Source organism: Archocentrus centrarchus, chromosome 1 (genome assembly GCF_007364275.1).
Source record: "Archocentrus centrarchus isolate MPI-CPG fArcCen1 chromosome 1, fArcCen1, whole genome shotgun sequence".
In the NCBI taxonomy this organism is placed as follows: Eukaryota; Metazoa; Chordata; class Actinopteri; order Cichliformes; family Cichlidae; genus Archocentrus; species Archocentrus centrarchus.
In genome coordinates this window covers 33936496-33964423 of record NC_044346.1, presented here as the reverse complement: position 1 = coordinate 33964423, position 27928 = coordinate 33936496, and the positions used below count along the sequence as shown (strand labels likewise).

General features: G+C 41.1%; 1 protein-coding gene across 2 annotated transcripts; it reads right to left on the bottom strand.

The window, feature by feature from the left end:
• Window positions 1-529: 529 nt before the first annotated feature.
• Window positions 530-27928, bottom strand: rnf38 (ring finger protein 38). 2 transcript variants are annotated; one of them, XM_030740972.1, is made up of 13 exons: window positions 27811-27928; window positions 26122-26811; window positions 12357-12418; window positions 6239-6441; window positions 5753-6122; window positions 5463-5627; window positions 5000-5170; window positions 4047-4232; window positions 3833-3936; window positions 3622-3706; window positions 3372-3493; window positions 3145-3244; window positions 530-2879 (listed from the first exon to the last, which is right to left on the bottom strand). In XM_030740972.1, exons 2-13 carry the CDS (start codon window positions 26714-26716, stop codon window positions 2817-2819), a joined length of 2226 nt encoding a protein of 741 aa, XP_030596832.1. In that variant the 5' UTR covers window positions 26717-26811; window positions 27811-27928; the 3' UTR covers window positions 530-2816. The 2 variants fall into 2 exon arrangements, with proteins under 2 accessions (XP_030596832.1, XP_030596840.1); XM_030740980.1 differs by lacking the exon at window positions 27811-27928 and adding an exon at window positions 26994-27137.

Here is a 27928-nt window from a genome sequence, read left to right as displayed (position 1 = left end):
ACCAGAGTCCTTATTACAGTCTTTTTTTAAATCAACAAAACTTTACATTGAATGTTTTATAAGAGCAGTGCTTTTCACACTATGGTTGTCAGTAATATGATGAATGATAAGGGGCTCAACAGTTCTCTTCCCTATTAAGTTTGAGAAAAGCCCCCCTCTAGTGCACTGTAGATTTTGCATTTTCAACTTGAAGAAAATACTATCAGTTCTTAAGCAGGCTGAGCAAAAGTTAGAAATGAAGGATTGTAATGAATGAATGATGGTAAATAATAAATGTAACCAAGGTCAGAAGTCATGTGGATCAGTTGGGAGGGTTTCCTGGATTGCAGAACTGCACTGCCACCAAGAGGCTTGTCCTGAAAACACCTCACTTGTGTACCCGGGCACTTCATTGGAGAGGATGATTTCTGGGAAAGCAGGAAATAAAATGCTGAGGAAAGAGTAACAGGAAGCGCAGTGTTTTAGAAGAGCATGTTATACATTTATTATTGAACCAGCTTTTGAAATCCAAAAGACAGGATAAGGGATTAAAAAAAAAAAATCATTGCACTACTTAATAAAGTATTACTAGTAATAACTCTCATACAAAATGTACAAATGTTTGTTAAAAATTTCATTATCATCAACAGGCCTTCAAATGATTTTGGTTACAGATATAGTACATAATGAAACTACTATGACACCACTTTAATGAAAGTTTCATAGAGTTTGAAGGAAAAATATCAAACAACCCAGCAAATTGCATGGAAACTGAACAGAGACACACCTAAGCATACTGGTTGCGCCATTTCTGAAAAGACATAAATAGTGGGACTGAGGTAATTGCTAGTGTACCAAGCAACAAAAAACTGTCCAAAACAAAACAATCCTAAGATACAATGCATACAGAAATGAATAAGCAAAAAAAAACTTTAATTCCCATGGTTTAAACAATCTTTTTTTTTTTTTCCAACATCTGATAACACTGCAGAAGTGTTATGTATTAAAAAAAAAACGTTCTTCCCAGATATTGATCAATCCAGTTTGAATTAATGTTTCCATCTGATGTGGAAACAGCGATGAGATACAAGTTGTACCAGGAGAAAATGAAGTTGTATAAAAAGGCATCTCAGACGTAAGACACAGGAGGTGCCTGGCTGAACTTTCTCTCTGCTGTTTATGGATTCTTTTGGTTGTCATCTTGAAATAAAACACCAGTTGGGATTAAATTATAAAGCCTGATTTGTGGTTGAGGTGTTTAAGTTACATTATGTCCTTATTAAGATACAGAGACCCAAACCCCTTCGGAAATAAACAGATGTGCAGTGGGAACATGAAAGGACTGACATATTGTGTGGTAAATACTGGAATATGACCATGTGAAGAACTGTATATTTTTTAATGCATTCACGTGGTTTGTTAAGAATAAAAAGAGTGTGTATAGGTCATAAATCTACATATTAAAGTGCTGAAGTGTAAAATCCACCAGTGAACCACAGTAGACTTAGCTGTGACCCTATAAGACTCTTTAAATTTGCTCCCTGTCAGAGATGGAGAAATCATCGGGATCGCTACCTGCCAAAACTGCAGAAAGGTACCAAAAACGGATACAGTCACATTTTAAAATACCGTATTCCCATGAAAAAAATAGCAAACTGAGGATGGATGAAAATCGTGTGAAATTTTATTAAATTCAACCATAGTCAAAAAAAATATGCGGTGGAGGAGAGCTTAGTGAGTTGAAACACTGGTGAATCTGTATTTAAAGAAAAAAAAGCCTTAGCTTTTACTTGTTTCAGAGAAGAACAATATAGAGGGGACAGATATGGAGTCAAAGATCTAACGTGTGGTTTAAAAAAAAAAAAAGAAATATGACACAAAAACACTGTCGACTTCCTAAGAACCTTGGTTTTAAAGGTCTGAAATGACCTTTGACCTTCAGAGGGTCTAAATCAATCTGTAGCAGAGTGGAAACAATTTAGGAAGTAAATACACTGTACCACATGAACTGCGTAAATACTACTACTCACACCCACACAAAAGAGCAGAGTGCGAAAACACACACACACACACTTGCACACAGACACTCAGGTAGACAAAATAAAGTATTTTTTTCACTGTTCCAAAGCAGCTCACTCTTTGTCACACAGTGTACAGTATCTTTGCTTCACCCTATACAGACTGCTCTGACACCAAGGAATGCAAGAACACACAGAGAAATTAAACTGGCTCATTCTGTTGAACAATTACAATGAGTCGAGTTAAACAGGACAGTCTCTGCACACCTTATAATAACCAGAAGAATAACAAAGAAATTATTGTAATCTTTGGACTGCCAATTTTCCCTCAGTGTTTATTAGTACAACTATACAGACGGTTTCCAAATAAGCCTTTTCTTTTCTCTGTCACCTACAAAACTGAACAGTTCACAATTCAGAGGGTTTGTAATGCCATTAACAGAAGAAAAAAAAAAAAAATACACACACATGCGCCCAACCGCATATGACACTGTGTGTGGGTGTGTTTTTAAAGGCCATTCATTGTGAGCAGTAACCATCAGCAGAAGGCAGGGTAGCAGGGTCTAATAGTCCAAAAACGGAAGGCCTATGAAGTCCAGTGATAAAGTAAGCACAAGTCAGCAAAAAGTCTCCACACTTCTATAAATGCTGATCCCAGGTGAGAATTACTGTTCAGTGTCAGTGGGATAAAGAGAGAAGGATTAATGAGCACTGGTCCCAGTTATGTGTAAGCGAAGGCTTGTGGTAAAGGGGTAAGGAAGTCACTGATTGGTTGGTGCATCCAACAGGGAGTCAGGGATTGTGGATATTTATAGGAGGTCACTCAGAGTCCCGCTGTACCTCGGAGGCATCGGCTCGACAGATAGGACAGGTTCTGTTAGCCTGGAAGAAAAATAAATGAATAACCTAAATTATTAATGTGCCAAATACAAACAGCACAACAAATAGTGTGTGCGAGTTTTCTGTTTACTGAACCTATGTACGAGTCAAGAGAATCCCGGCCGCTGAATTTAAAAATTATAAAGAAGCAATATCTTTTGGGAATTTCAGCCATTACAATTATTTGCTGTGCCAGGACTGCTGGCACAGCAAATAGCCTCAGTGGAATTTATTACTGTCATCCTAATAAACGAATGTCTTGACTCACCTTAAGCCACTTGTCGACACACTTGGTGTGGAACTCATGATTGCAGGGTAATACCCTAAGAAGCTGGCGAGACTCAAAGTCACACATGCATACCACGCACCTGTAAGATAAACATTGGCAGCATTTTACACACTGTTTTCTGGTAATATTTAAAATTCCTCAAACACCTGCACCTGCTCACAAAAAAATGAAGAAAAAAAAAAGACTCCACATAGAACGGTACTCACAGTGTTTGCTCAGATTGATGGTTGTTGGGGTTGAACCTGTATGATGGAAGCTGTTCTATATCTGCTTTAGTTAGACCTCTGGGCTTGGCCTCACCTAGACGCTCTGCGAGGTTCAACAGGGCCTGAAGGTTTCAAATATAAAAGCAACGTTTACACACACATAAAGAAAAACGATAGTTTGAAAACTGATTCTTAGATGCAGTATTTTCAAAGTGCATGAAACATGTGACAGCATGACAACTGGTTCTACCTCATAGTTCTCCACCTCTCCATCATCCACATCCAGCTCTAGGCTGATAGCAGGGGCCACATTTGGAGGCACAGGAAGCATGGACCTGTGGTGGGTGAAGAATGTGAAGTTTAATACGCTGCATTTATCACCATGCTGAGGAATACTCAGATCTCTTGCAAATTCAACCACACAGTTCCAACATAAATTTTAGGAAGCCTAAAGATCTTACAAGAAGTAAGGCAGGAAGCTGGGGTGGTAGGGAGATGGGGGCACAGCCTGCTGAGAACGGTAACGCCGGCTTGCAAATCGGCGAGGCATAAAGTGAGGATAGGGCTACGAAAGAGATGAGAAAATACATTTCTTACACCATGGGAAAAATTTTCATGTTACAGACATCATACTTTGTAACATAAACAAGCGTTTGATCTGACTAATGTACCCACCACTGTAAAAAGCTCCTGTGACAGGGGGTCATGGTGTGAAAGGAACTGGAGTGGTGTGGAAGGCGGCAGGGCAGAGGGTGGCTGGTGGTGATGGTGGTGATGGTGATGGTGGGCATAGCTGAAACCTCCACCCACTGAAAGCTGTTCTCCCAGAAGCTCAACCTCATTTTCGATCCTCTGTAAGGGCTGAGATGAAGTGACAAAAGGATACCAGGTGTTATGGTGGCTCAGACAGGTTTACTTTATTAAAAAAAAAAAAAATGTATTTATTTTGTGAACTTTTCAAAAAGCACATTTTGACAGTAGGATCTATGACTGATGGTTGCAATTACAAATACTATGAAAGAGTTTTGCCTCGATTGTGATGACCAGTAAGACACAATAAAACACTTAACATGTGAAAACGTATTAGACACAGGACGGGTGGCAACTGGCAGCCTTTATAACCTGTACACTTATTTTGTAATGTGCGGTAACAAACAGAAAAGTAGGTTAAATGGACTGGTTCTTGTATAGCACTTTTCTACTCTATTTGAGCACTCAAAGCACTTTATACAATATGCCTTATTCACTCATTCATACATCTAAGTGCTTTCTATCTAACATTCAAACTCCAATGAATGCAAGAGAGCAACTTGGGGTTCAGTATCTTTCCCAAGGACACTTTGGCATGCAGACTGGTGCAGCTATAACTTCTCATCTGTATCTACACAAAACATGACAGACACATAAATATACTAGTTTTAGTAACATCTCTATTCTGACCAGTTCTTCTACCTTTAAACATAACAAACTGCAAATATGTATATTTTTAGGCAAATAATGCACCTGTGTCTTCACAAGTCTTTGTAAAGCAATTCAGTATTTGTACGGCAACCATTTAAAGCACAGAATGATACAAGTCGTTACCAGTAAATAGTACGTTAACTACAAAACAAAAGTTGCTCACATACCGAACGCGGCTGTTGCGTCTGGAAAGGCAGGAACTGTCCAGGTGCAGTGAGGTGGGGCGGGTGGTGAGAGATGTGAGGCGGAGGGTGAAGCAGGAACTGAGGATCACTGGACAGCAAGGAGGGAAAGGCATAGGGCACCGGCAAATGTTGCATTGAACATGCCTGTAGCATCTGGGAAAGAATGGAAGATAAAAGAGGAATAAGATGAAAATTTAAACTGTACCGTTTTCTTTCTGAGGTTACTGTAATGTGCAGTTTCACCACAAGGTGGCAGCCATAACTGGGAAAACTAACTAGCTTCTTCAAACAGGAAAATGTTTGACCACCCCTTTTTTTTGCTCACTTGAGTTTTCTTTTAAAGAAACTGTACAGTACAAACTGTATTTTTCTTTTTTTTTTTTTTTACATCAACAGAAACCCACACACACACCTACAAATTTTTACACTGTTATATTCCTCTCACCGGGTGGTAGTGTTGTCCAGTGCTGAAGACCACGCTGCAGGCAGGGACCTGTTGTTGTGAGGAGCAGGTAGGCGGAAGATGCTGACTGCTACACAAAGGTGCTGTGAGACCGTGAGGAGGGACTGGGGTCACCGTGTAGGAGACAGGTACAGTGCCCTGCTGCAGCTGGTGAGGAAAAAATAAAAAATAAAAAACATCACACCACAGTTGATGCACAGCCTCTCTCTCACACACACACACACGTTATACTTCCTATCATTTTCAAAGAAAATAAATATTTGCAGACTGACCTGTTCATGCAAGTCCATAACCATGGTTCCTTGCTGCTGTTGCGTTGCATGATGCTGTTGCTGATGATGGTGGTGGTGATGGTGGTGAGTGGCCGGGTGCAGTAGTCGCGATGACAGGGTAGGGGGATGGAAAGCTCGGGGCTCCTCCGAACCTGCACCTCCACCACCAGATGTGGGAGGCTGACCATAGGCGCTGGGAGTGTGTGCTGGGTATGTCTGTTGAGTGGAGGGATGCAGGTTGTGGTGGTAGTTTTCGTCTCGGAGATCCGACGGTGCCAGGCGAGATACAGGGCCTTGGGTGGTGGGGTGATGAGGAGGCAGGTGACGGGAGGGTCTGGAGAGACGGCCACGCTGACGCCTTGCTGGTGGACTAAAAGAAGCAGGAGGAGCAGTTTTATACCCTGAGGTAACTTGTTACAGCGGAATTGTAAAAACAAAAATGAATTCAAACAAAAAAAAAAAAAAATCTAGAAATCGCCACCTTACCTGCGTCTGTGCCGGGCAGGAGTGAGGCATCTCTCCTGGTGGTAGTGTGTGTGAGGATGAGACTGTCTCCGACTTTGGGGTCCTGATTCCCAGGGGCGGATGGGAGGAGAAGGGGTGGATGGCGGGGGTGCAGATGAGGTTAGCTGTTCCAAGACGGACTGACTGGACAGCCTCTGGCGCTTTGGACTGGGGCTTTCCTCACTCTGTAGAGGGAGGGGTGGAACATGGAGGAGGAGAGAGGAAAGAAGAGGAGAGAGGGGATGTGTATTGCGGTCAGTGACCCATAGCACTCATATCAAATAAATCAATTTCACCATGCTTTCCAGTCCCTCTAGCCTACAATCCATACAATCACATTAGACACTATGTTCCTTTGTGACTAACAGTACTTCCTGTATAATCCAGTGCAAGTTTAAATACATTGTGTGTGTGTGTGTGTGTGTGTGTGTGTGTGTGTGTGTGTGTGTGTGTGTGTGTGTGTGTGTGTGTGTGTGTGTGTGTGTGTGTGTGTGTGTGTGTGTGTGTGAGAAAGAGAACATATTACACCACCAGCACTCGGGGCCCTGAGGGTTGAAAGTCACTTCCTCTTGGAGTGAGGAAATGCAAAAAAAACAAGCACTCACAAGCCCATGTGCAAATTATGAGAACACTCCCGGAATTGGATATCTCAACAAATACTTTCTTGTGAAGTCACCAAAAAAAAAAAAAAAAGTTAGTGATAGTCATCCAGGTTAGACTGACTAATAAGTTATACACTCCTTCAACCCTACCAACTCATCTGTGAGTCACTTCACTTACTGTCAAACAGTGACTCGCATGCTTAGCACTTTGACTAAGAACTGACACATGGATATGTGTGTGTTCTTGCCTCACACTCTCCCTTATGAGGACCTTTGCTGTGCTTTGAAGAACACATGGATTCTTTAACACCACACATACACACACACACACACGCACTTACTTCCCCATAGTTACCCTCCCAATGCTTTTTTCCCCCCTTTCTACTTATTTGATCCCTGCTTCCAGCTCCCCTCTTCGTGGGAGAGACACGTTGTTAAAGTGTGATAAAAATGACTCAGCGGCTGTGACTTTTTAGCACACACACACACACAGACACGCATATACACAGCTCAGCAACCTTGAGAGCAGTGTGATAGCTAACAGGAAACAGCTGGAGAGCAGACTGCAGAAACTCTCACACTCACACACACACACAGTTATGGAAATGCCTGCAGACATGCGCAAATTCACATTCACACATGGGCAGCTGCCACCGTTTGAGTTCTACAGCTTATAAAGAACAATAGCTTCTGAAGTTCTTTAGAGGCAAACTCTGCTGTTTAAGAAAAAAAAACTGTAAAAAATGTATTTTGACTGCGGGCCCAAACACAGTCTACACTAATGGCTTGCACATAATATTGGATGTGACCTGAGCTTGACAAGTTTATGGGAAAGGCAAACAATAACTACTTCTGGGTGATGCGAACAAAAAAAATCATCTCCATATGCTTAACAGGAATAGTGGTATAGGATATAATGAAAACCTTAAAGTTTAGGTATTAATTGCATTAATCTCTAACAGCAACACCACCGTTTTGTATTTAAATGGTTTCTGACCATAAATAAAAATACTTTTAACAAAAACAGCTTATGGGGCAGCTCAGGACCTCCCTTTCAATAACCAGAAGGTTAATGCTCCTCTAGTCTGCATGTCAAAGTGTACTTGCACAAGATACTGAACACTTCATTACTCCCGATGCATCCATCATGTTTGAGTGTGTGCATGTGCGATAGTGAAGGCACTTAAGGTGCTTCAAAGGCTGCATGAATGTGTGTGTGAATGAGTGAATGTGTCTTGTACTCAATAAGACTAGAAAAGCACCATTTAAATGGCAGTCCATTTATATGAAACAGTGTGCAGGTGTGATTATAGTAATGTGCTAGCTGTACACCATCCCTAGTTTCAACAGTGTGTCTCTCTGCCTTTCATCACTGCAGGGCTGGTCCAGTGAAAAGCAGCTAGAAGCCAGGCTACAGTGAACTTGCTTAGTGCAAATCTCTAAAATGTCACATGCACACATCCTCCTTTATTGCTCAAATGCAGGTGATTTAAAACACATGTAGATTTTTTTTTTTTTTTTTTTTTTAAAGGGCCTCAGAGAGAAAAAAAAACAAAACAAAACACAACAATCTGACAGGTACCCCAGCCATGCAGCATGAACAGGCAGGTAACTGGAAAAGTGTTTGAATACATCATCTGCCTTTTTTTTTTTTTTTTTTTTGAGTGTGTGTTTTAAAAAAATAAATAAAACACATGTAGATGTAGCCTGTGTATCCAACATCAAGCACAGTTCTAATGCTTAACATATTCACTTGTTATATCTTAAACTGGTACCTAGCATATCAATGTTTTTAATATAAAAACGTACAGAAATTAGTCAAATTCAAAGACCAAAGTCAAACAAAGGGCTGAAACAATGTGAGAGCATCAGGGCCCCTCAGATCCCAACTGAGTGAATGTGGAATGTGGATAGCAGGGATGTTTATACACAACAACTTTGCGTGTGCCTGTTTAATTTTCTTTATGTTATATGATTCACCAAGCACCTTATCATTTGATTAAGATAAATACAAGCAAGTCGGTTCAAATTTCTTTTGAAGCCACGCGATAGCTGATCAAATCCTTTTCTGCCTTACGTGCTGATTAAAATTCATTCTGATCTCTATTTTTAAGGCTTTTCTTTGACAAGTAAGGACGAATAAACTAAACATTTAAATAAATAAAATAGGCAAGGTGCACTGAGATGGCTTCTGCTTCAGTCTTAATGTTTGTTTTATTCTTACTACTCAGTGAGCAACTTGGTTGAACGGATCTCATTTTCAATGCTGTAATGGATTCAGTTTAGAAAAACAAATCCTCAAAGTATGAAATTGTCTTTCGTCAAACATGGCAACTCGAAACAAACTAAACAAGAAAATATGAGCCTTGACATGAGGCTCAAATATTCACACAAATGTTTTAAAATAAATCTCTGTGCATACTAGCACTAGAATAATCTCTTGTCTATAGTAACATGCCTTTAAGGGCATATTAAAATGACCACACATGCACACTGGGTGTGTTCTTATCAGTGTAAACAAGAAGAAAAGGAATTTCTGCTTACAGAAAAGACTACAGTGGAAGAATAACAATGGTACAAAAAATGCCACAAAAAAAACCCAAAAAAAAACAACAACAACAACAACACAGGTTTCTTTGCCTGGACCAAAGATGAGAAGGAACTGTGAAAATAACACATGAGAAAACATATAATAGGAGTTGTTGGGAACCAAATATGGCAGTCTATTCGAGCAGTACCACAAGCATTATCAATCGCTACAGGAAGCCATAGCAATGAAAAAGAGTGCCCACACAAAAAAGGATGAAAGGCATTTGAGCCTAGCTATAATTTTTTTTGGAATAATTTTGTGACTCAACCAGAAAGCAAATGTGGCTCAAACATAAAAGTTCATAAAAGTCTGTTTCTGCCAGTCCAGAATAAAACACAAGCCCAGTGCATAGTAAAAAAGCAAAGTTAGCAGTGTTCTCAAAAGTCTTCTTCTTAAAGGTCCTAAAAAGCTGAAATAGTCTGTACACTACGCATATATAAACTAAAGGTTACACATTTTAAAGCAGAAAAGATAAAGGAATATGACTGGAAAATAATGCCAGGAGGAAAAGTAAACGTTCTCAAAGGATATAACATTGAAGACAAAGGTAATTTGACAGATTCAATTTAGTAATGTCACATAAGTAGCTCAGGAGGTAGAGGAGGTCACCGACTAATCGGAAGGTCGGCAGTTCAATCCCTGGCTGCTCCAGTCTGCATGCCAAAGTATCCTTGGGCAAGACACGGAACCCCAAGTTGCTCTCGGATGCAACCGTCAGAGTATGAATGTGTGTGAATGTTAGATAGAAAGCACTAAAGTGTAGAAAGATGAGCACGTGTGAAAGAGGCATGTTGTAGAAAGCGCTTTGAGTGCTCAAAGTAGAGTAGAAAAGCGTTACATACGAAATAGTCCGTTTACCGTTTAAAGATATATATTAAAAAACAACTGCATTTAAAATTCAGCACATTCTTTCTGGAAACTTGAACACAGCACAACATATGGTGAAGTCCACCTCACAGAGGCTAGGTTCAAACAAGAAATGAGACCGAAGCTTTTCTCCAACTCATGTTTATCAAATTCAGCAGAGAAGATACACTACAATATGCCCATTACGGCATGGGATGGAGAGCACTAACAGTCCACCCCCACCCCACTCTGAGACACTAAGCTCCTCTCTTCCAACCCAACACCCCACAACCTCTCCACCAGCCTCACCCCAACCCCAAAACCCTAGGGACATCTACTGTGCCCATTTTCATATCTAAGCCAGTCTCTTCGACTCACTCTCCCCACCCTTCTGAATAACCTCCTACCATCCCCCCTTTCCTTCCATCAGATAATCTAAACCCATCTATGATCTCCACTTCTTGTGCCCTCTGCTTTTTCCTTGTCTGCCTGCCCCATCCAAGACCCTTGCTTAAAATATGAGAGGCCAAAAAAGGTTCTCAAACAGGACAAACATCTTAACAAATGCAGACTATTGCCCATTAGTATGAAAGTTTGATGGGCTTGTCTACCCACGTTAGAGGGAGGGGAGCACTATCAGACAAAGGGGTGTGTGTGTGGGTGTGTGTGTGTCCTCAAGCAATGTGTTATAATGTGGCCTCATGTTCTAATTGAGTGCTTGTTGTGAACATATACAAAGACACACATCTGGTCCAAAAACAAAAGCTAGAAAATATGAAAAGAAAACATTCTGACACAAATAAGCAAACAGACACGGTGACTCCCGACAAGCCTGGAAAAATTGTGAATGCATCTCCGGCTCACACGTCCTCCCATTCCTTCTCACTGTGTCCACAGTGTGTTCACAGACCAGGCTGGACAGATATCCTGAAGCAGAAGTGCAGACACACCCTTCCACATTCTGTTTCACCATGTCCACATTTGGGGTATGCATGCATCCACTCACACACAGACACACAGCAATTCTGGCCAACAGCTGCTGTGGCTTCGCTGTCATTGCTGAGAACCAAAATAAAAGAGAGGCCCACAGACTGCATGAAAATACAAACCTAAAAAAAAAAAAAAAAAAAAAGAAAATACAATAGAGCCCAGGTTTCTCTTTCCTGGCATGAGAATCTGTTCACAAATTTGCACACTGAGCAAATATGGTCATTTGCTTTTACAGATTCATTAATATTTTGCAGACATGCTCCCACTAGCACTCAAACACTTCTCCCTCCCCCACTTATTTTCTTTCCATCAACAAGATTTCAAAGCCCATTTTGTTTCCTCTGCCACTGTTCCTCCCTTCCTTCCCCTCCTTTCGCTTCTCTCACTCCAACCAAGTTCCACAGCTGGAGGTGAAATCATTAGCAATACCCCCTCCCTGTTTTTGGCCTCGCCTCTCTCCCTCCCCTCTTTTCCTCCAAGCTTTCTGCAACACCTTCCTCAGCATCCTGTCTCGCCTCTCCTCCTTTTTCACCATTTTCCACTTCATCTGTTTGCTTTTAATATAGAACTTCACTTGTGATGATGACTATCATTTACTGAAGTACACTTGTATACTGAAATATTATCAGTAGGGCACACACAATATTTGTATTTTTTTGCTTGTATATGCAAATGCATAGTTTCTACAAAAGGATAAACACCCTTAACAGAAAAAGGAAAACTGTATTTTAGTGAAAACATTGCCAATAATGACAACTGCCTGAATCCATTATCCAGTAATCAGATTAATCTGTTGTAAACAACTGGCCATCAGCTGTTTACTCAAAAGCATGGTATGCTTCATTACACAAAACTAAACAGAAACACATGAAACAACGGCAGCCCAACTACTTATAAAGAATGAACTTAACAACCTGCAGTCCTCTCTCATACTTGTATAATGTACAGTTTTTAACCACCTCTAAACAAGCTTTGGCATTTGTGAGATGTAAAGCAGAAAAACTGCAGAGTTTCTCAACTGATGTAAATTGTGTAGACATTTTGTGGAAACTTTGATAAATGTCTCTCTTACCTTATCACTCTCTTCTCCATACGCATGGTCTGGGTGGCAGTGGTAGGGCCTGCCAGAGGCTCCTGTACAAAGAAGGAAAGAGCAGAACATGTCAGACCTACTACAATCCTTACAAAATGAATCGTTTTTCTTATTATACTACTTTGAAGGCATTTTGAAGGTCACACTTGATGCCCCTGCATGGTCACAATAAGGGGAGGGTACTCAGACATCCTTACAAAGCGTCAACTACATTCTCTAACAACATGTTTTTCACTGAGAGGTAGACCCTAGCAGACTCTCTTGGATGCAGAAAATAAAGCAAAAAAGTCTAAACTTGCTCAGGGAACCTCCATCCTCTGTATTTGATAACTAAAGTTTATTTGGACTGCCATCATCATGTCAGCAAAAAATGTTTATTTCTATGCATGTCTGATCCAAAAGCAAGGAAGCAGCTCATTTCTCTAAACTCCAAAATACAATGCAGTTAGGCATCCATTTTTCTTATGTACACTGTCACCAAAATTACTTTTTCCACACTTTAACAGAACTTGAATGAACAGTTGCAATTACTCCAACACAATTACTGTGCGTTATTTTACAATATAAACTACAACATAACTGACAATAGCTTTTGGTGACACTGGTACTACTATTATACCCGTCATTGTTTGAAGACCTCTGTATTATCTACATTTAATCCCTTTGTTGTTATTATTCTAACCCAACTTAGACTTAACACACAGCCGCAAAAAACAATGAAATGTTTGTTTGTGAGAAGGGTTGCTGGCCGTGTAGCCGGCACAAAAGTGACTGAAACACATATGGTATGCTCTTGTCTCAGATCAGAGGCAGTAGATGTAGGCACACACACACACACACACACGCACGCATGCACACACAAACAAAATAAACACAGTAATCCTGGATTAGAGAAGCTTTCTGATGATACCGCCGCTTGCATCACAGCTAAGACTTTTACTCTTTTGTTTTTCAACAATCCTTTCATCTTTTTATTGTGTTTTCTATTTATTCTGGCTTTTCTTTTCCCTTTGTCATGGGGACATCTTTAGTTATAGACGTCCTCGCCACAGATGGTGGCAGTGGTATACACACCAAGGGTAAGCACTCCCAAGGGCACTCCATACAAGGCTACCTTTACAATAAAAATGAACAAATCTGAACTAGAAAGGAATAGATGCAAAAAAAAAAAAAAAAAAAAGGCCCTTAAAAAGAATTTTTCACCTATCGGCTGTTTGTTTGTGGGATTTCTCCTGCTTACAGCCGGCCTCTTTGAAGAAAAGCTATGACTGACAACAAGAAAAAAAAAAAAAAGGGGGGGGGGGGCAGAGTGAGGTTTTCATAACTGAATTCCTCAATCCTTAAAAAAAAAAAAAAGCATTTCCTTTCATACTTGAATCCCTAGAGCAGGAGAAATAAATGGATTGAAAAGGTTGAGGTAAGTAAAGCTTATATTAGTGTAGTGAAAAACCAGCTAAAAGGCCATTTCTACAGCGATGATTTGGGATGGAGTACCGGTGAAGCATTCAGGGGACTCTGCGGCTGCATAGCGGCTCTCCTCTGCAACACTCATTCACTGATCACAATAGGCAAAAATCCAGCTCCCTCCCTGAATATGGTCTCACTTGCACATTGTCAGAATCCTGTAAATTGACTCAGAGACGAGTCATTCAGTTAGAGTCACTCTATAGAGCACAACACAGAAGCTACAGAACAGGTTTAAAATGTTTCAGTGACATCATGTTCACTGTTGGACTAACAGACTGCACATAATCTAGTTTCTGCAGTTAGGGCATCAAGGAAAGCTGAATGGTGAGATTTGCAGTATGAATAAGAATATGCGAGGAAATGGTGAATTCTTCAACAATATCTAAGAAGTTTTAGACAGTACAAAATGGATTTTATGGAACCTGAACTACAGTATGAAGGATTTTCTCACGTGAACCTTCATTAGCTGGCCAAGGATTCTGCATAGGACACGGCCTACCTGAAACACCATTCCTCTGCTAAGAAACTGTCTAAGTACTGTCTGTGTCTGCAGTCATTTTCACAAATGCAACGCAGCCTTTAAAATTTCTTGACATGTGAGAAAGAAAATGTCCAGCACAGTCAGATTGGACGTTTACCCTTTATGGCCTATAATAAAAAAAAAAAAAAAAGGCCACCAGACCATATCTTTACATTTATGCATGCTGTAGTATCATCTTGTAGAATATTTCAACTCACTATACATCAATAGAATCTTCAGAACCCTAAGTATAAAAATATGTATGAAGGAAATCCATCAGAAAGAAGCTAAAAAGTGCACTAACCCACAAAGAAATTGAAAACTGTTTTTTTGTATCTACATACTATGCTAGATACAGAATAGAATAGAATAGAATAGAATAGAATAGAATGCCTTTATTGTCATTATACAGGATGTACAATGAGATTGGAGGACCACTCCTGTTCAGTGCCATGTAACAGAAAATCAAACTCTCTAAAATAAAAATATTATGAAAATATTATAATCTAGTATGATCAATATAATCAAGAGATATACAGAAATAAACAATGTGTAAAATATACAGAAAAAAATAGCATGTATAAAAATATATACATACATTGGTGCATCTGTACATTGTAAGAAAAGTAAATATGTGTATACATATAATAATGAAGATGATGAATATTGCACTTGGTGAATGAATATTGCACTAGTGAATGAATACTGGATATTACACAATATAGGAATGTCAGATATTGTTCAGTATGAATAATATAATATTGCACAGTTACAGTGGGTGAGTGTGTGAGTTCAGGGTGGTGATTGCTCTGGCGAAGAAACTGTTCTTGAGTCTGTTTGTTCTGGCTTTGATGCACCTGTAGCGCCTGCCAGAGGGCAGCAGGTCAAACAGGTCAAAGCCAGGGTGTGAGCTGTCCTTGATGATGTTCCTGGCTCTGCTGATGCAGCGGGAGGTGTAGATGTCCATCAGGGAGGGGAGAGGGCAGCCAACGATTCTTTGTGCTGTCTTGACTACCCTCTGAAGCCTGACCCTGTCTGCCTCAGTGCAGCTGCCGTACCATACTGTGATACAGTACGTCAGCAGGCTCTCAATGGATGAGCGGTAGAAGGTCAGCAGCAGGTTTGAGTCCAAGTTGTTCTTCCTAAGGACCCTCAGGAAGTGAAGTCGCTGCTGAGCCTTCTTGATAACAGCTGTGATGTTATCTGACCAAGAGAGATCAGCAGAGATGAGGACACCAAGAAACCTGAAGGTGTGGACCCTCTCCACATGCTCGCCGTTGATGTAGAGGGGAGCTGGGTCAGTCCTGTGCTTCCTGAAGTCGATGATGATCTCTTTGGTTTTCATGGTGTTCAGTACCAGGTTGTTCTCTGAACACCAGGCTGTCAACTTCAAGACCTCCTCTCTGTAAGCTGCCTCATCTCCCTTCGAGATGAGTCCGACCACTGTGGTGTCGTCAGCAAATTTGACGATGAGGTTGTTATTGTGGGCCGGACTGCAGTCATGGGTGTAGAGGCAGTACAGGAGGGGGCTCAGCACACAGCCCTGTGGGGAGCCAGTGCTCAGTGTGCGGGTGGAAATACCAGAAATACCATAGCTGTACATGCTAATGAAAATGGTAAAGCGCATGGAGTACATTTTGTTGTTAGCGCTTTGTACGCGATTTCTACAAAACTGGGACACGTTGAATACATGTTATGGAAGTGTAAATCCTCTTATTGTTCTATCGTATGTGGCTGCAATTCTACCGGCACTTAAAAGTAGTTTGGCAAACCGGGGGCGCCGGTGCTCCGGTCGGTCTTAAAGGTCTTTACCCCAGCAACTGTTAAGTACAAAGTTTATATTGTGACTGTATCATTAAGCACCTACTTCATAATAAAGCAGGGAATTAATTCTCTGTAAATAATTTATATGTCAAATACATTGTGACAAATGAATGGCTAATATAAAAAGCTGCCTCTCCGGTGAGTCTCCCACCCTGCAGATAAAGTCCAACTTTACCGTCTTGGACTACAGCTGGTGATGGTGGTGAGATTGGTGTAGCAGCACATGAACCAGTTCTCCACCTGGTTTGAGTGGCCCTCCCAGCTCACAGCAATTTTCCAGAGCAAAATGGCAACAGTCAAAGACAGCTGAGCTGGGAGTCTGTCGATCTGACCATGATCCTCTCTGGAGAAAAATTATATTGGGGACCACCACAAATGAAATCTGGCCAGTGAACCCTCCAGTATACAAAACACAAGATGGGAAGGGCCAGGGTTGGCTGGTTAGCAGCAACTGAATTGGCTAGTAGTGACTGGGGAAAAGAAAAAAAAAAAAACTGGTGCTAACATACCTTTGCGGCCTGCCTAAGAAAAGTGAATGTGTGGGAAATACTAATGTGTGAAAAGGCAACTACAAACAAGATCCCAACTTGTTCTCCAAACACTGTCCAGAGTTCATCTGAAAATGGTTTTACTAAAAATAATTAAAAAAGAAGAAGCTCAAGAGACCCTAAGGACAAGAACCAAACCTGGACGGTCTGTATAAACTTAGACTAGTACAGAATAAAAAGACAGTGCAGGCGAAAGATAAGTAGAAATAAAATCTGGAACGATGACGTCATTGAAACATAAATAATATTCAACAGGAAACAAACGAACTCTAATAAAGCCTACAATTTTTACTTTTATAAAAAGGTATAAAAGTAAAGTATTATTTAAATATATCCAAACTGAAAGTTACAGTATTTTACACTGGACTATTTAGATTATAGGAGGGGGGGTGTTAACATAATGAACTACTATTTTTGAAGTAAAATTTAAACATTGCAGAGACAAGCTTTAAAATGTATGCATGCAGAAAAACAGCAACATGATGCCAAGTTGTATAAACTTGACATTTTTGTGATTTGGGGTTTTACATATAATTTGGTATGGTTTATGAACAAGAGTTAGTAAGATATATTGCTGCTAGAACAATAAAGTCAACAGACTGCATCATGATGGAGAACTGTTATATTTAACAGAAATGTCTGCCATGTGAAGGAGACAATATGAAATACTGTGACTTACATTACTAAAGACACAAAGTACTACCTTAGGAGCACCACAATTCATCTCTTCTCTCTATGAAAGTCACAGAACAAACTTTTGGCAGATGATTATGTGGGGAAAAAATGAATCAAGTGCTGCAGCAACCATTTCCTGCTGTGTGAAATTTAAAAAGGTCTTATCTAAATGAAGCAAAAATGACTGTAATCAATGCTAGCTTAAGTAACTATGTGGAAAATGAGAAGTTTGCAGGCCCCACCTTCCCAGTGGCTGCAGAAAATTGCCATTGACTTTAGTTGTTTGTTTCAGAAAACCAGCACAACAGTGATGGCGGGAGAGGGTGAAGCAGGGGGGGGGAGAGGGAGAGGGAGAGGGAGAGGGAGAGGGAGAGGGAGAGAGAGAGAGAGAGAGATGTGGGTGACAAGAAGAGGGCAAAAAGGAGGTGCAGAAGAAGAAGACAGGGCTGGAAGCACACATGAAAAGGTGAGACCACTGAGGAGGAAAGGGAGACAGGAACAGACATGGAGTGGAGGAAAAAACAAGTGGAGGGAGAGAGCAGGAGAGAAGAGCCAGAGAGAGGGAGCAGGGTGGGGGTTGTGCCTTCCCCTCTTGACTGCTATTGATTTTCTGTAAGCCTCAGAGTGCATCAGCTATTTCTATCCATTTCCTCCACCTCTCCCTCCCTTTCTCATCCCTCCCTCCCCCTGCACTCAGCTCAGACACCCTCCTTACACATCCTCCTCCTCCTCACACTCTCCATCACTTCATCACCATCCCGCCCAGCCACCGATCTATTTCCCTATCTGCCGGCCTGTCTCTCTCCCATATATTCCTGATGCTTTATCGCACAGCACCCACATTTCCTTTCTTGCCCTATCGCACCATCTCTATCCATGATCTCCATCACCCTCTCTTTTGCTGTCTATCTCTATTCAACTACCTTTTCCTGTTTCATGTCCAAATGGAAAAACACAGGAGCGAGTGGGTGAACAGAAAGGCTATCTGGAAGAATAAATGATAGATTTACTTGACAAATCACCAACTCAACAGTAACAACCAACCACAGGAGCCACACTACCTGCTGCAGAACTTGTATCCATTTACATAGAAAAGTAAAGAAAACTGAACATATGTACAACACACACACACACACGTATACACACCTCTCACATCACCCCGCCTCCTGAACACATGTCACAGCACACTTCACACCCTAGCGCAAAGCAGTCAAGTAACGAGCTGATATCCAAGCTTAAAATAGGTGGGCATGTAACACATGCCCAGCCATTACCTGCTTCACATGCGCTTCATGGCAAAAGACTGTGTGCACGTATAGAAACGGGACTAATTCTACCTCCCTCCCTCTTCATTGTCCTCCCACATTTCCTTCCTCATTATCTTTTCTTGTGTTCTGCTGCAGTCCTTGAGGTTGCTCCTCCATCCTCCATTTCTTCTCAAGCCTCAAAATTTACATCCCACAGTCTGCGAGAGTGTGCAGGTGTTTGCACATAACATACTTGAGCGCGAACTTGTTGTGTATATGGGCAACAGTGAGTAACTCACAAGTCTATGTTCTTTTCTGAAACCTCATCTCTGCACCCCTACATGAGAATATTATATATATATGTATGTATAATAAAAAATTATTGCTGATGCATCTTTTAATGTTTTTGGATTTAAACTTTGGCCATAGTGATATTAACCTATGACTGGCAATTTTTATGATGTGGTTATTACTAATAGCAGGCTCAAACACTTCACTTTGTGTGTGTGTGTGTGTGTGTGTGTGTGTGTGTGTGTGTGTGTGTGTGTGTGTGTGTGTGTGTGTGTGTGTGTGTGTGTGTGTGTGTGTTACCAAAAACAGAAGCTTGCCTCAGAAGTATGTTCCTTTCAAATTAAGAGTCAATAAGCTCAAATATTAAAGTAATCCACTCAAAAATTTGTGTTGCTTATTAATATGTATGTACAGGTTAATACTACAGAGTTTTTTTTTTTTCAACATTGTTCAGTTAAATGGAGACGTTTCTCCCTGCTCACCTTAAACAATAAGTGACTGATTTCATGACAGCCAGTTTCTAAACCAGTATCATTTTTTGGTTTTCTCCGTGCACTGACAGGAACTATGTTTACTGGCAAGTCTGGTATTTTCTTTCTCCGCCCTGTGAGTACGTCTATCCCAGCACTGTCTACTTGAGCTCAAATACAGGCTAAGTTTAAAGAGGAGCGTGGTCTGAGGAATGCCTTTTCAGTCTGCTGGAAACCTGCTGGAAGTAGGTGGGCCTATGGCTTCTTCCTGTATTACTTCCATGTTCTACATTCTTACTTTTTTTTTAAATTGTATTTGTAAACTCTCCATATGAAGCACCTTCTTTATGACAACGAGGCTGCTATTGTTTTCAGCTTATGCATCAATCAGCCTCATAATGGCAAAATGTGGTCCTGTAGACACCAACTGCAGCAAGAATTACAGCAAAGGGAGATTTTTTTTTTTTTTTTTTTTTTTCAACCTGAAGGCAACAATATAGAGTTTAACAGAGGGTGTTGTCTGCAGTGTTATCCAAACAAACTCTTTATTATGCTGGGCCATTTAGCTGTATTAACACCCACTGAAGTACACTTGGTGACTGATTTTATAATTTTATTACACTACTATACTTTTTTTTATCTGTCTGTAAGAGCTATTACATCCATTCATTTCCTTGCTCTTATTTTTAAAGTTCATATTGCTAACGGCTAGCCCCAGCCCTTCCTGTGTCATCTTCCCATTCCAGCTGGCTCCTTGTTCCTTGTTCTTCTAAATAGAGCCTGCAGCAGTTGAGGAACTGGTTCATGTGCCACAACACCAATATTACCAAAGTTACAGAGCAGCACAAAGTACCACCACCAGCAGATACAGTCCAGTGGAGTTGGGAGTCCATTTTAAGACTCACTGGAAATTACTCCAATATGCTACTCTTCTGTAATTTATTTGTGACAAAGTCATTTATAATGTAAATATTTGCAGAGGAGTATTATTTAATAATTGATATAAGCAAGCACATATGTGACATATACTGGACTAAGAACTCAGTAGGAATGTGGCTGATATGATCCCATCATGGTCTCTAGTTTGACAGTGACGTCATTCTATCTGTGTGCACATGTTTCTAACAGTCCCATTCCTGCTCCCAGCCCACCCAGGCAGCAAGCAAATAAGGCGTGTGCACTGACACACCAAATCAGTCAAGTTCATAAAAATACAGAAAATGCGCACAGCTAACCCACTCCTTTGCACTCGTTATCTTTTCTCACTTTACCTTCTGTCTTCACAGTTCCCCTCTCCCCAATTCCCTCAATGCCTTTCAGAGACCATCTGAAAGGCAGTGTTAGGACAGGGAACGTACTGGGCAGAAAAGGAGACCGATAACTGTCTTAATTCTCTACGTTCCATCATAAATTTTGACACTAGTGCCACAAAGTGAGTTCACGGCTATTTAAACTACATTCTAAGGAGCCCATTAGAAATAGCTTCTAAAAAATATACTTTCTCAATATCTTTGGGGCAGCTAACACATCATTTATAAGCAAGGTCTACCCCGGCTCTCAACCTATTACAGCTGGGATATGCTCCAATCCCCCACTTACATGAAACTAAGCCTCCTGGACATCTTTTACTTCATATGAAAAGCAAAAAAATGTAATACTATTTCATAAGCTGGAAGGTGTAAATCTCTCACTCCAAAAAGACCTCCAACAAGTTATTGAGCAAATTTAAAAAAATAATAATTCTCTTCACATTCTGACCAATAAAATGCCCCAAGTGCAATTAAAAGAAAAAATAAATTTCTACTCAAAACATAGCCCAACTTTCCAGCACTTGTTCACCCCTGTGGGCTTGAAACGTGGCAGAAAAGGGTATCAAAACAAACACAGACAGAAGCTTATAGTTCACTGAAATATCTTAATGACACTTCTCTACAATCCCTACAGCATGTTCCACCTCTCTGCTGCCCATCTGTATGCACAGTATGTTTAAACAGTTCTTGTTTGCCAAAATACAGCTCCACGAAGTGCTGAATTTTCAATGGATGTAGCCTTTTAGCCATATGTTGGCAAAATGATGAATGTTTGGAAAACACTCAGCGTATGTGTGGACACCGGAGAAGTGGATTATGCTGCACGAGAGGTTTGGAGGTAAAGAGTTTTCTTACAATTATACTTTACAAAACATCCAACACAAACTTACTACCTCAGTCTTGAACTATGCAGACTAGAATATTCAGCTCATGTAAATGAGCCGTGTTGGTTACAGAAGGGAAAAAAAAGAAAAGAAGAGTGAAACGGAGGTGGAAAAGGACAGAGTGAGGGATAATGTTGAAATGATGAGCAAAGCTGTTAAGGCATAGAATCACTACAAAAGTAATTTGAGGTTAAACAAATCTAATTCCAAAGGAGAGATCAAGAAAACTTAAATCATGAAGTTGGTTGGGTTTATACTTGTGCAAAGGGTTAATGGTGGTCCTATCATAGTACCTACAAAGTATGATTTGACATACTATGACATTTCCCAACAGGTTATTGACAAAGAGTTACATAACCAAGAAAAGAAGTTTACAAAAGAGGATATTTCCCACTGCAAAGGGGAAACACAGACTTGCAGTCATGACATCATAAAAGGTACGCCCAGTGGACCTACACAATTAAGTTAACAGGAAACGAAGGCCAACATGCAAACAGCAGACGCAAAAAAACGCCTCACTCCCATCCTTCTCCTTCACTCACTCAACATTCATTCCTTTCTGACACATACCTTTACCCACACTCCCAAACTTCATGCTTGTCTTGACTTCAGTCATCTTTTCGGGCCTCTTCATGCCTTCAATACTTTTTCAATATCCTCCACCTCCACCTCTCAGGTTGCACACACACAACTGCTTTGTGCAAGACATGTTTCCTGTCTGTGTTTTGCTTATGGCCACACCCATGACATGCTATGTTTCCTCAACAGCCAGCCCTCTTCCTTGAAATTTGTTCACATCTTCCTTTTGCTATTACTCCCTGGCCTCAGCCTAATTATCTCTCCCTTTCCTTCCTCATCCCCTCTCTGCACCTGGCCTTCCTAAAACTCATCTACTGCACTTGCTTACTGCAGTCTTTTGACTGCAAATTCCCACCACTGACTTGTTTTTAACCAGCCATTGCAGTTTTTGCTCACTCGTTGGCCTCCCTCTTCTCTCCTCATGCTGACCTTTCTTCAGGAGTTTAGTGACCCTTTGGCATTCTCTCTTACACTCACTTTCAGAGGCACTTTTTTTCCCAAACCATATCAGAGCCCTTTCCCTGAGATTCTGAGCTAATTTAAGGTCACTTTCCCCTATTCCAAGGATCTTCCCTTGCTGACCAAAGTGACTGCTTTGTTGTTTATTTGGAGTGACAGAGTAGCAGGGAACCCCTGCCACTTGGTCAATCCAAGTGAAAGAGTTTCTCTTCAAACTAGAGGGGGTTGCCTGGGCGACAAGACAAAGGAAAGTAAAAAAAACAGAGTGCATGTTTCCACTTCTGTTACAGACAGAGGGATGGAGAGGACAGGAGTGGAGTGGAGGGGTAGAGGTAGAGTGGCAGGATTGTCCGCCTCTCTGCTGCTTTGGGCAATCCATTAAAACGATCCCTCCATTAGACAAATGTGAAGGAGGAAGCCAAAGAAAATGGACCAGAGGGGTACAGAAAGGGTTGACTGATTCAGATGGGAGGGAGAAGCGAACGTGAGTAAGAGAGGACAGACTGTGACAGAGGTGGGTCAGAATCAGGCCAAGATATCAGCTGCTACAAAGGATGTTTTTATCCACTCGGACCAATTGGCAGCAGTTTTAAGCATTTTGAGAGCTTTTCTGTGCGTCTCTTTTGCAACCTCATGGCTCAATTTTGCAGACATCAGCTCACTTAAGCCTGCAAAACATAATGATTTCCTAAAAAGTCATGTGAACTGAGAGAGAGAATGGAAAAAAAAAAAAAATGGGGAAAAAACCCCTTTGAACTATGCACAATATGAAACAAGTATGAAAGAAGAAGGCACAAAGAGGAAAATGGGACCAAAATAATTACAACAGGGGATGAGGAGAGGAGAGGGGAGCATGAGTGTGTGTGTTTTTTGTTTTTTCGGGGGGGGGCTGAAGAGTACAGGATATCATTATCTTTCATGTCCAGTGCAGGTGACTAGCAGTGGAAGAATGGATTAAGTGTCTCCCCTTCTTTTTCTCCATCTCTCTCTCTCAGAAAGCAAACCCTATTCTGAGAATGGAAAGAGGGTCTAATAAGAGGTGTGTAGTGGTGGGACAGGTCCAGCTAGCCAGCTGCTTTACTCTTGTAAGAAAGCATCGACCTATAAAGCAGCCCCAGCGCTTCTGACAATTAATATAAACAGCACAGTGAAAAATAAATAGAAATAAAATAAATACCTTACATTATCTGCATTATATTTGAGCTGTAGTATCTACTAAATGAGAAACTTTTTTTTTAGTGTGCACCTTTGCTACTGTCAGACTTATTTTCTACTTACACAAATGCAGGAGAGACTAAAGGACAAATACAAACATGTACAACCACATCAAGTCTTTCTGAGTAGCTGTTCTTTTGTGTGCTATGTCAGGTCAGGTTGAAATTTGTCTGAATAATAAGTTGGCTAATTTATGGAATTTCTATCCAGGTCCTCCTCTAAATCAAAATCAATTTGGATGGAAATCCAATAAAGTCATTCTATCCATTGATTTGAGCTATCCTACATGTCACAGTGAAGCTACTATGACAGAGTACAGGCCACAAGTCTCAGCAGATCGATAAACTCTGAAGATGACTAGAAGTGGTTTGGTGAGGCACTGTGACTTGGCAAACTAGTCTGTACTTTTATTCCTATTCGAATCATTTGTCCTTTTCTTCATTGCCTTGCTAACAAAAACATACAGAGACAAAACGGTGTTTCCCTGGAACTTAACACAAAGGTAGATTAGTAACACACTGCTTGGGCAACCTATGGACTGAGTGTTCAAAAGAGGCCTTTCTTTGTTTATGTGGTTTCAGCTGTGTTCTTGTACTTACTCTTCTAGACAGGTAAATCCAGTCTCCATAAAGAGCTGCTCAGTTTTTTTTTTGTTTTTTTTTTGTGTACACAGATATGCAAACACCTACTGTTTAACAGGTGTCACGTTTATTATTAGCATTATTATTATTATTATTATTATACATTGCAACTAAAGACACAGACTTCATTGGCTTCATTTCACTGTCTTTGAACGATGTATCGAAGTACAGACATATTTTGAAGAGGTAAGCAAACTAGGCCGTCTGTCATATATGAGTTGCTTAGTGAGAGAAATGACTGTGGTCTTAGACATGTCCCGAGAGGTAGAATTGGTATGAGTAATTTATCCGCTCTAATGAGAGCAAACATAAACCCTTCTTTTCCCTGAGTCCTTACTTTTTTAATGTTAATGATTCAAATTTATTTACAAAATAAAAAAAAAAAAATTAAACTTCCACTACATACCAATGTCGAGGGTATATTTTGTTTCAAAAATGCTTCTTAAATTAAAAGAAAAAAACAACAAAAAAAACAATCACTAGCAAAATGTTTTCCACAACACTCGTGAATGCAGCTACAGAAGCATTTTCAAACCTGTGAAGCCAGTTAGGTGTGCCATTGGCTTTAGAGAAAGGAAAACTTTCCCATAGCCCCAGTGAATGTGAAACTCTAGCTGTGCTGTTTCTGTTATGAAGTTCACTCTCACACAATACTGTGCTCACTGTGCTGTGTGAGAGTGGCCTTACATGTATTTAACACCCACCACCGGTCCACACATATACTCTTACCAGGTTTGCTTTGCAATGGAGCAAAAATGTCACAGCGGAGGTTACCCAGATAGCTGCTAGTAAAGAAACGCATCTGAAACAGAATACGACCACTGGCGGAAACCATATATTTGTTAATGCAGAGGCCATGGTTAAGGTTGTTTACCACTTTGGTAAACTGATTCTCTATCATAAGCACTATGACAAATTTGCTGTCTAACTGTTCAGCTATACAACGCCATAAAATTGACGAGAACCAATGCAGTAATATATAAAGAGTACCCATTTTCTTTCTTAACTCTTGTTCACAACTTTGCACCACAGCCCACAAACCCAACAACATGGGTTATCTAGGTACAATTTTTATTCCAAGAAGCTCTGAAAAAGAACAGACCATACCTAGTGTAGATAAAGGTTTGCCTGTACACATTATAAGGCTTGTTACCTAGCTACATCAATATTTGCGTAATTGACTAAAAGTAGACATGCCACAGTGCCTAAAGAAATGCAGTCTAGTTAACTGACTATGCACAGCAGTTCAACTGACTTGAGGCTACCCCAGTCCACACCACAGACTGCTGTTTTTCATTTGCCTACTGTATGTGCTAACTGTGTATCACATCCACACTATAGCTAAGTGGCAAGCACATAAAAACACCCCATCTAATTAAAATACATCAAATGTGCTCACACATGCACAGACACTACAGTCATGCCAAGCCCAGGGCAGTCCCCTCCTCTCTGTTTGCTTCTAAAGAAAGGTAATAAACACGTTGGCTTATGTCCCTTCAACTTGCACCCAGTGTGAAATTAAAAGTCTAAGTGGAGGTGTGACTTGCTTTTCCCTGTTGTTCTGAACCTACACCACATACACATTCAGTGACAATGACAACTGGGGACGTTTACCTGCCGCTGGGATGCGGTGCGCTCCGGGAACAGAAGACAGCCTCTGAATGCCGGGAGAGGTGTTACTTCCTGGGGATCGCTGCTGGTTCTCCGAGTGGCTGCTGTGAGTTCCAAGTGGTGCGCAACCGGCACCGTTCTGCTGCTGTGGATGTAGTTGCTGCTGATGATGGTGGTGGTGATGGTGGTGGTTAGATACCATAACTGCGCTGCCGGTTATTCCATTGCCATTCCCAACACCGCAGGACTGATAATATCCAGACCGAGAACGAGATCGAGTCCTTGGAGGTTCCATGGCCATTTGGTGGGGGTGAAGGGGGTGGAAGAGAAAAGAGGAGGACGCGGCTGGGGACTGCGGCGGAGAGCCGTTGGTAGATCCGGGCTGTACAAAGCCCCTCGCGCCGCTTTGGCTGTAACTATAGCCCCCGAGTCCTCTGCCCCCCTCCGCGCCCCCGTACTCTATTCGCTCCGCAGACTCTGTCGCCCCCGCCTCGTCGAATAAATCAGCCCCTTTAGGGACAGGCTCCGGGGTGGAGGGCAGCCGGGGGCAAACTCTAGGCTCCTGAGTCGTTGGCTGTCCAGCGGCTGCGATTGGCATTTCCTTTCGGGGGATTTCCTTCGTTTCTTTTCCTTTTTTTTTCCCTCCTCCTGCGTTTTCCTCTCGTTTATCCTCACCGAAGCAGCTTTTACACTCTGTTAAAATTACAAATTAAAAGTGACCAACAGTTAAACCGGGTTGTGAGGTACTCTGTTAAAACCGTATATCAAAACATTAACCAAGTTAAACAATTCACACAAAAAAGTCCAACTAGCCGACACTGTTTATTTTGACATGCACGTGTGTTGCAATTTCGAGTTAACTAGTAGTTACTTACTTTGTTACTAAAACGCTGCTATTTCCCAAACTGGTTCAACAACTTACATCAAACACCGTTAAGCTATCGCGGATATTTAAGTTTTAAAATGATACTGAGGAGAAGGTTTGGGAAATTGAAAAAAAAAATAGAATCGACTTGAATATGGCAGCGATTCTATTCATCTCTCGGCTCCCCAGCAGATTTTACTTGAGAACAACCGAGCAGCGACTACTGCCATGGCTCGCTAGCAGACGGGAGGCTAGCGTTTTGGGGGAGATGCTAACGTTAGTGCGCATAGCACACTATGGTAAAGGCATTATTATGCTTATTCTAACTATACAACAACAACGTCACCATAACCGATCACTTTCTCAGAAACATAACTATCCTCGAACAGAGTTTAAGGCAACTTTATCCACTTTAACCCCCATTTAAACTTGTTTAGCCAGTCTGCGTAATGTCGTTCGCTAGCTTGGCAAGCCATACCAACCCCTCCTCCTCTACCGACAACACAGAGAAAAATCCCATAGCTAGCCACCCACGCCTCAAAGCCCTTTAAAATATTTCATTAATAGTAAGAAAACAAAACGGCACTGTGTAGAAACTTATTCGGGCGATTTCACAGCGTTAGGGTGAGCCGGTAGCGCTTTCCCGGCTGTAACGAGGCAAACAGCAAGGCGCAGAGAAAAAGATTAAAAGTGGCCAGTCTAAAATTACAAAGAAAGAACCACGGCTAAAATTAACAGGATCTTAAGGAATGACCCCGCCTCTATGTCTAACACTGAAACCCGGTCTATTTTCCCTGTCCTGAGAATTTTTTTTTACAACAACTTACCCTCAACGCGCTCTCCCCGACTGCACTCCCAGCTCGGATCTGTCGATAATATTGCGAGCCCTGCCTGTGAGTGTATTTGAACGCGAGTGTGTGAGCCCAGTGTTCGCTTGGTGTCAGC

Excerpts from the sequence above, each read along its gene's own strand:
- rnf38 (XM_030740972.1), bottom strand. The coding sequence starts at position 26,716 with ATGCCAATCGCAGCCGCTGGACAGCCAACGACTCAGGAGCCTAGAGTT. Across the intron at positions 5,171-5,462 it reads CTGGACAACACTACCACCCG|ATGCTACAGGCATGTTCAAT; the intron begins GTGAGAGGAATA and ends ATTCTTTCCCAG. Across the intron at positions 3,494-3,621 it reads GAGAGGTGGAGAACTATGAG|GCCCTGTTGAACCTCGCAGA; the intron begins GTAGAACCAGTT and ends TGAAACCTTCAG.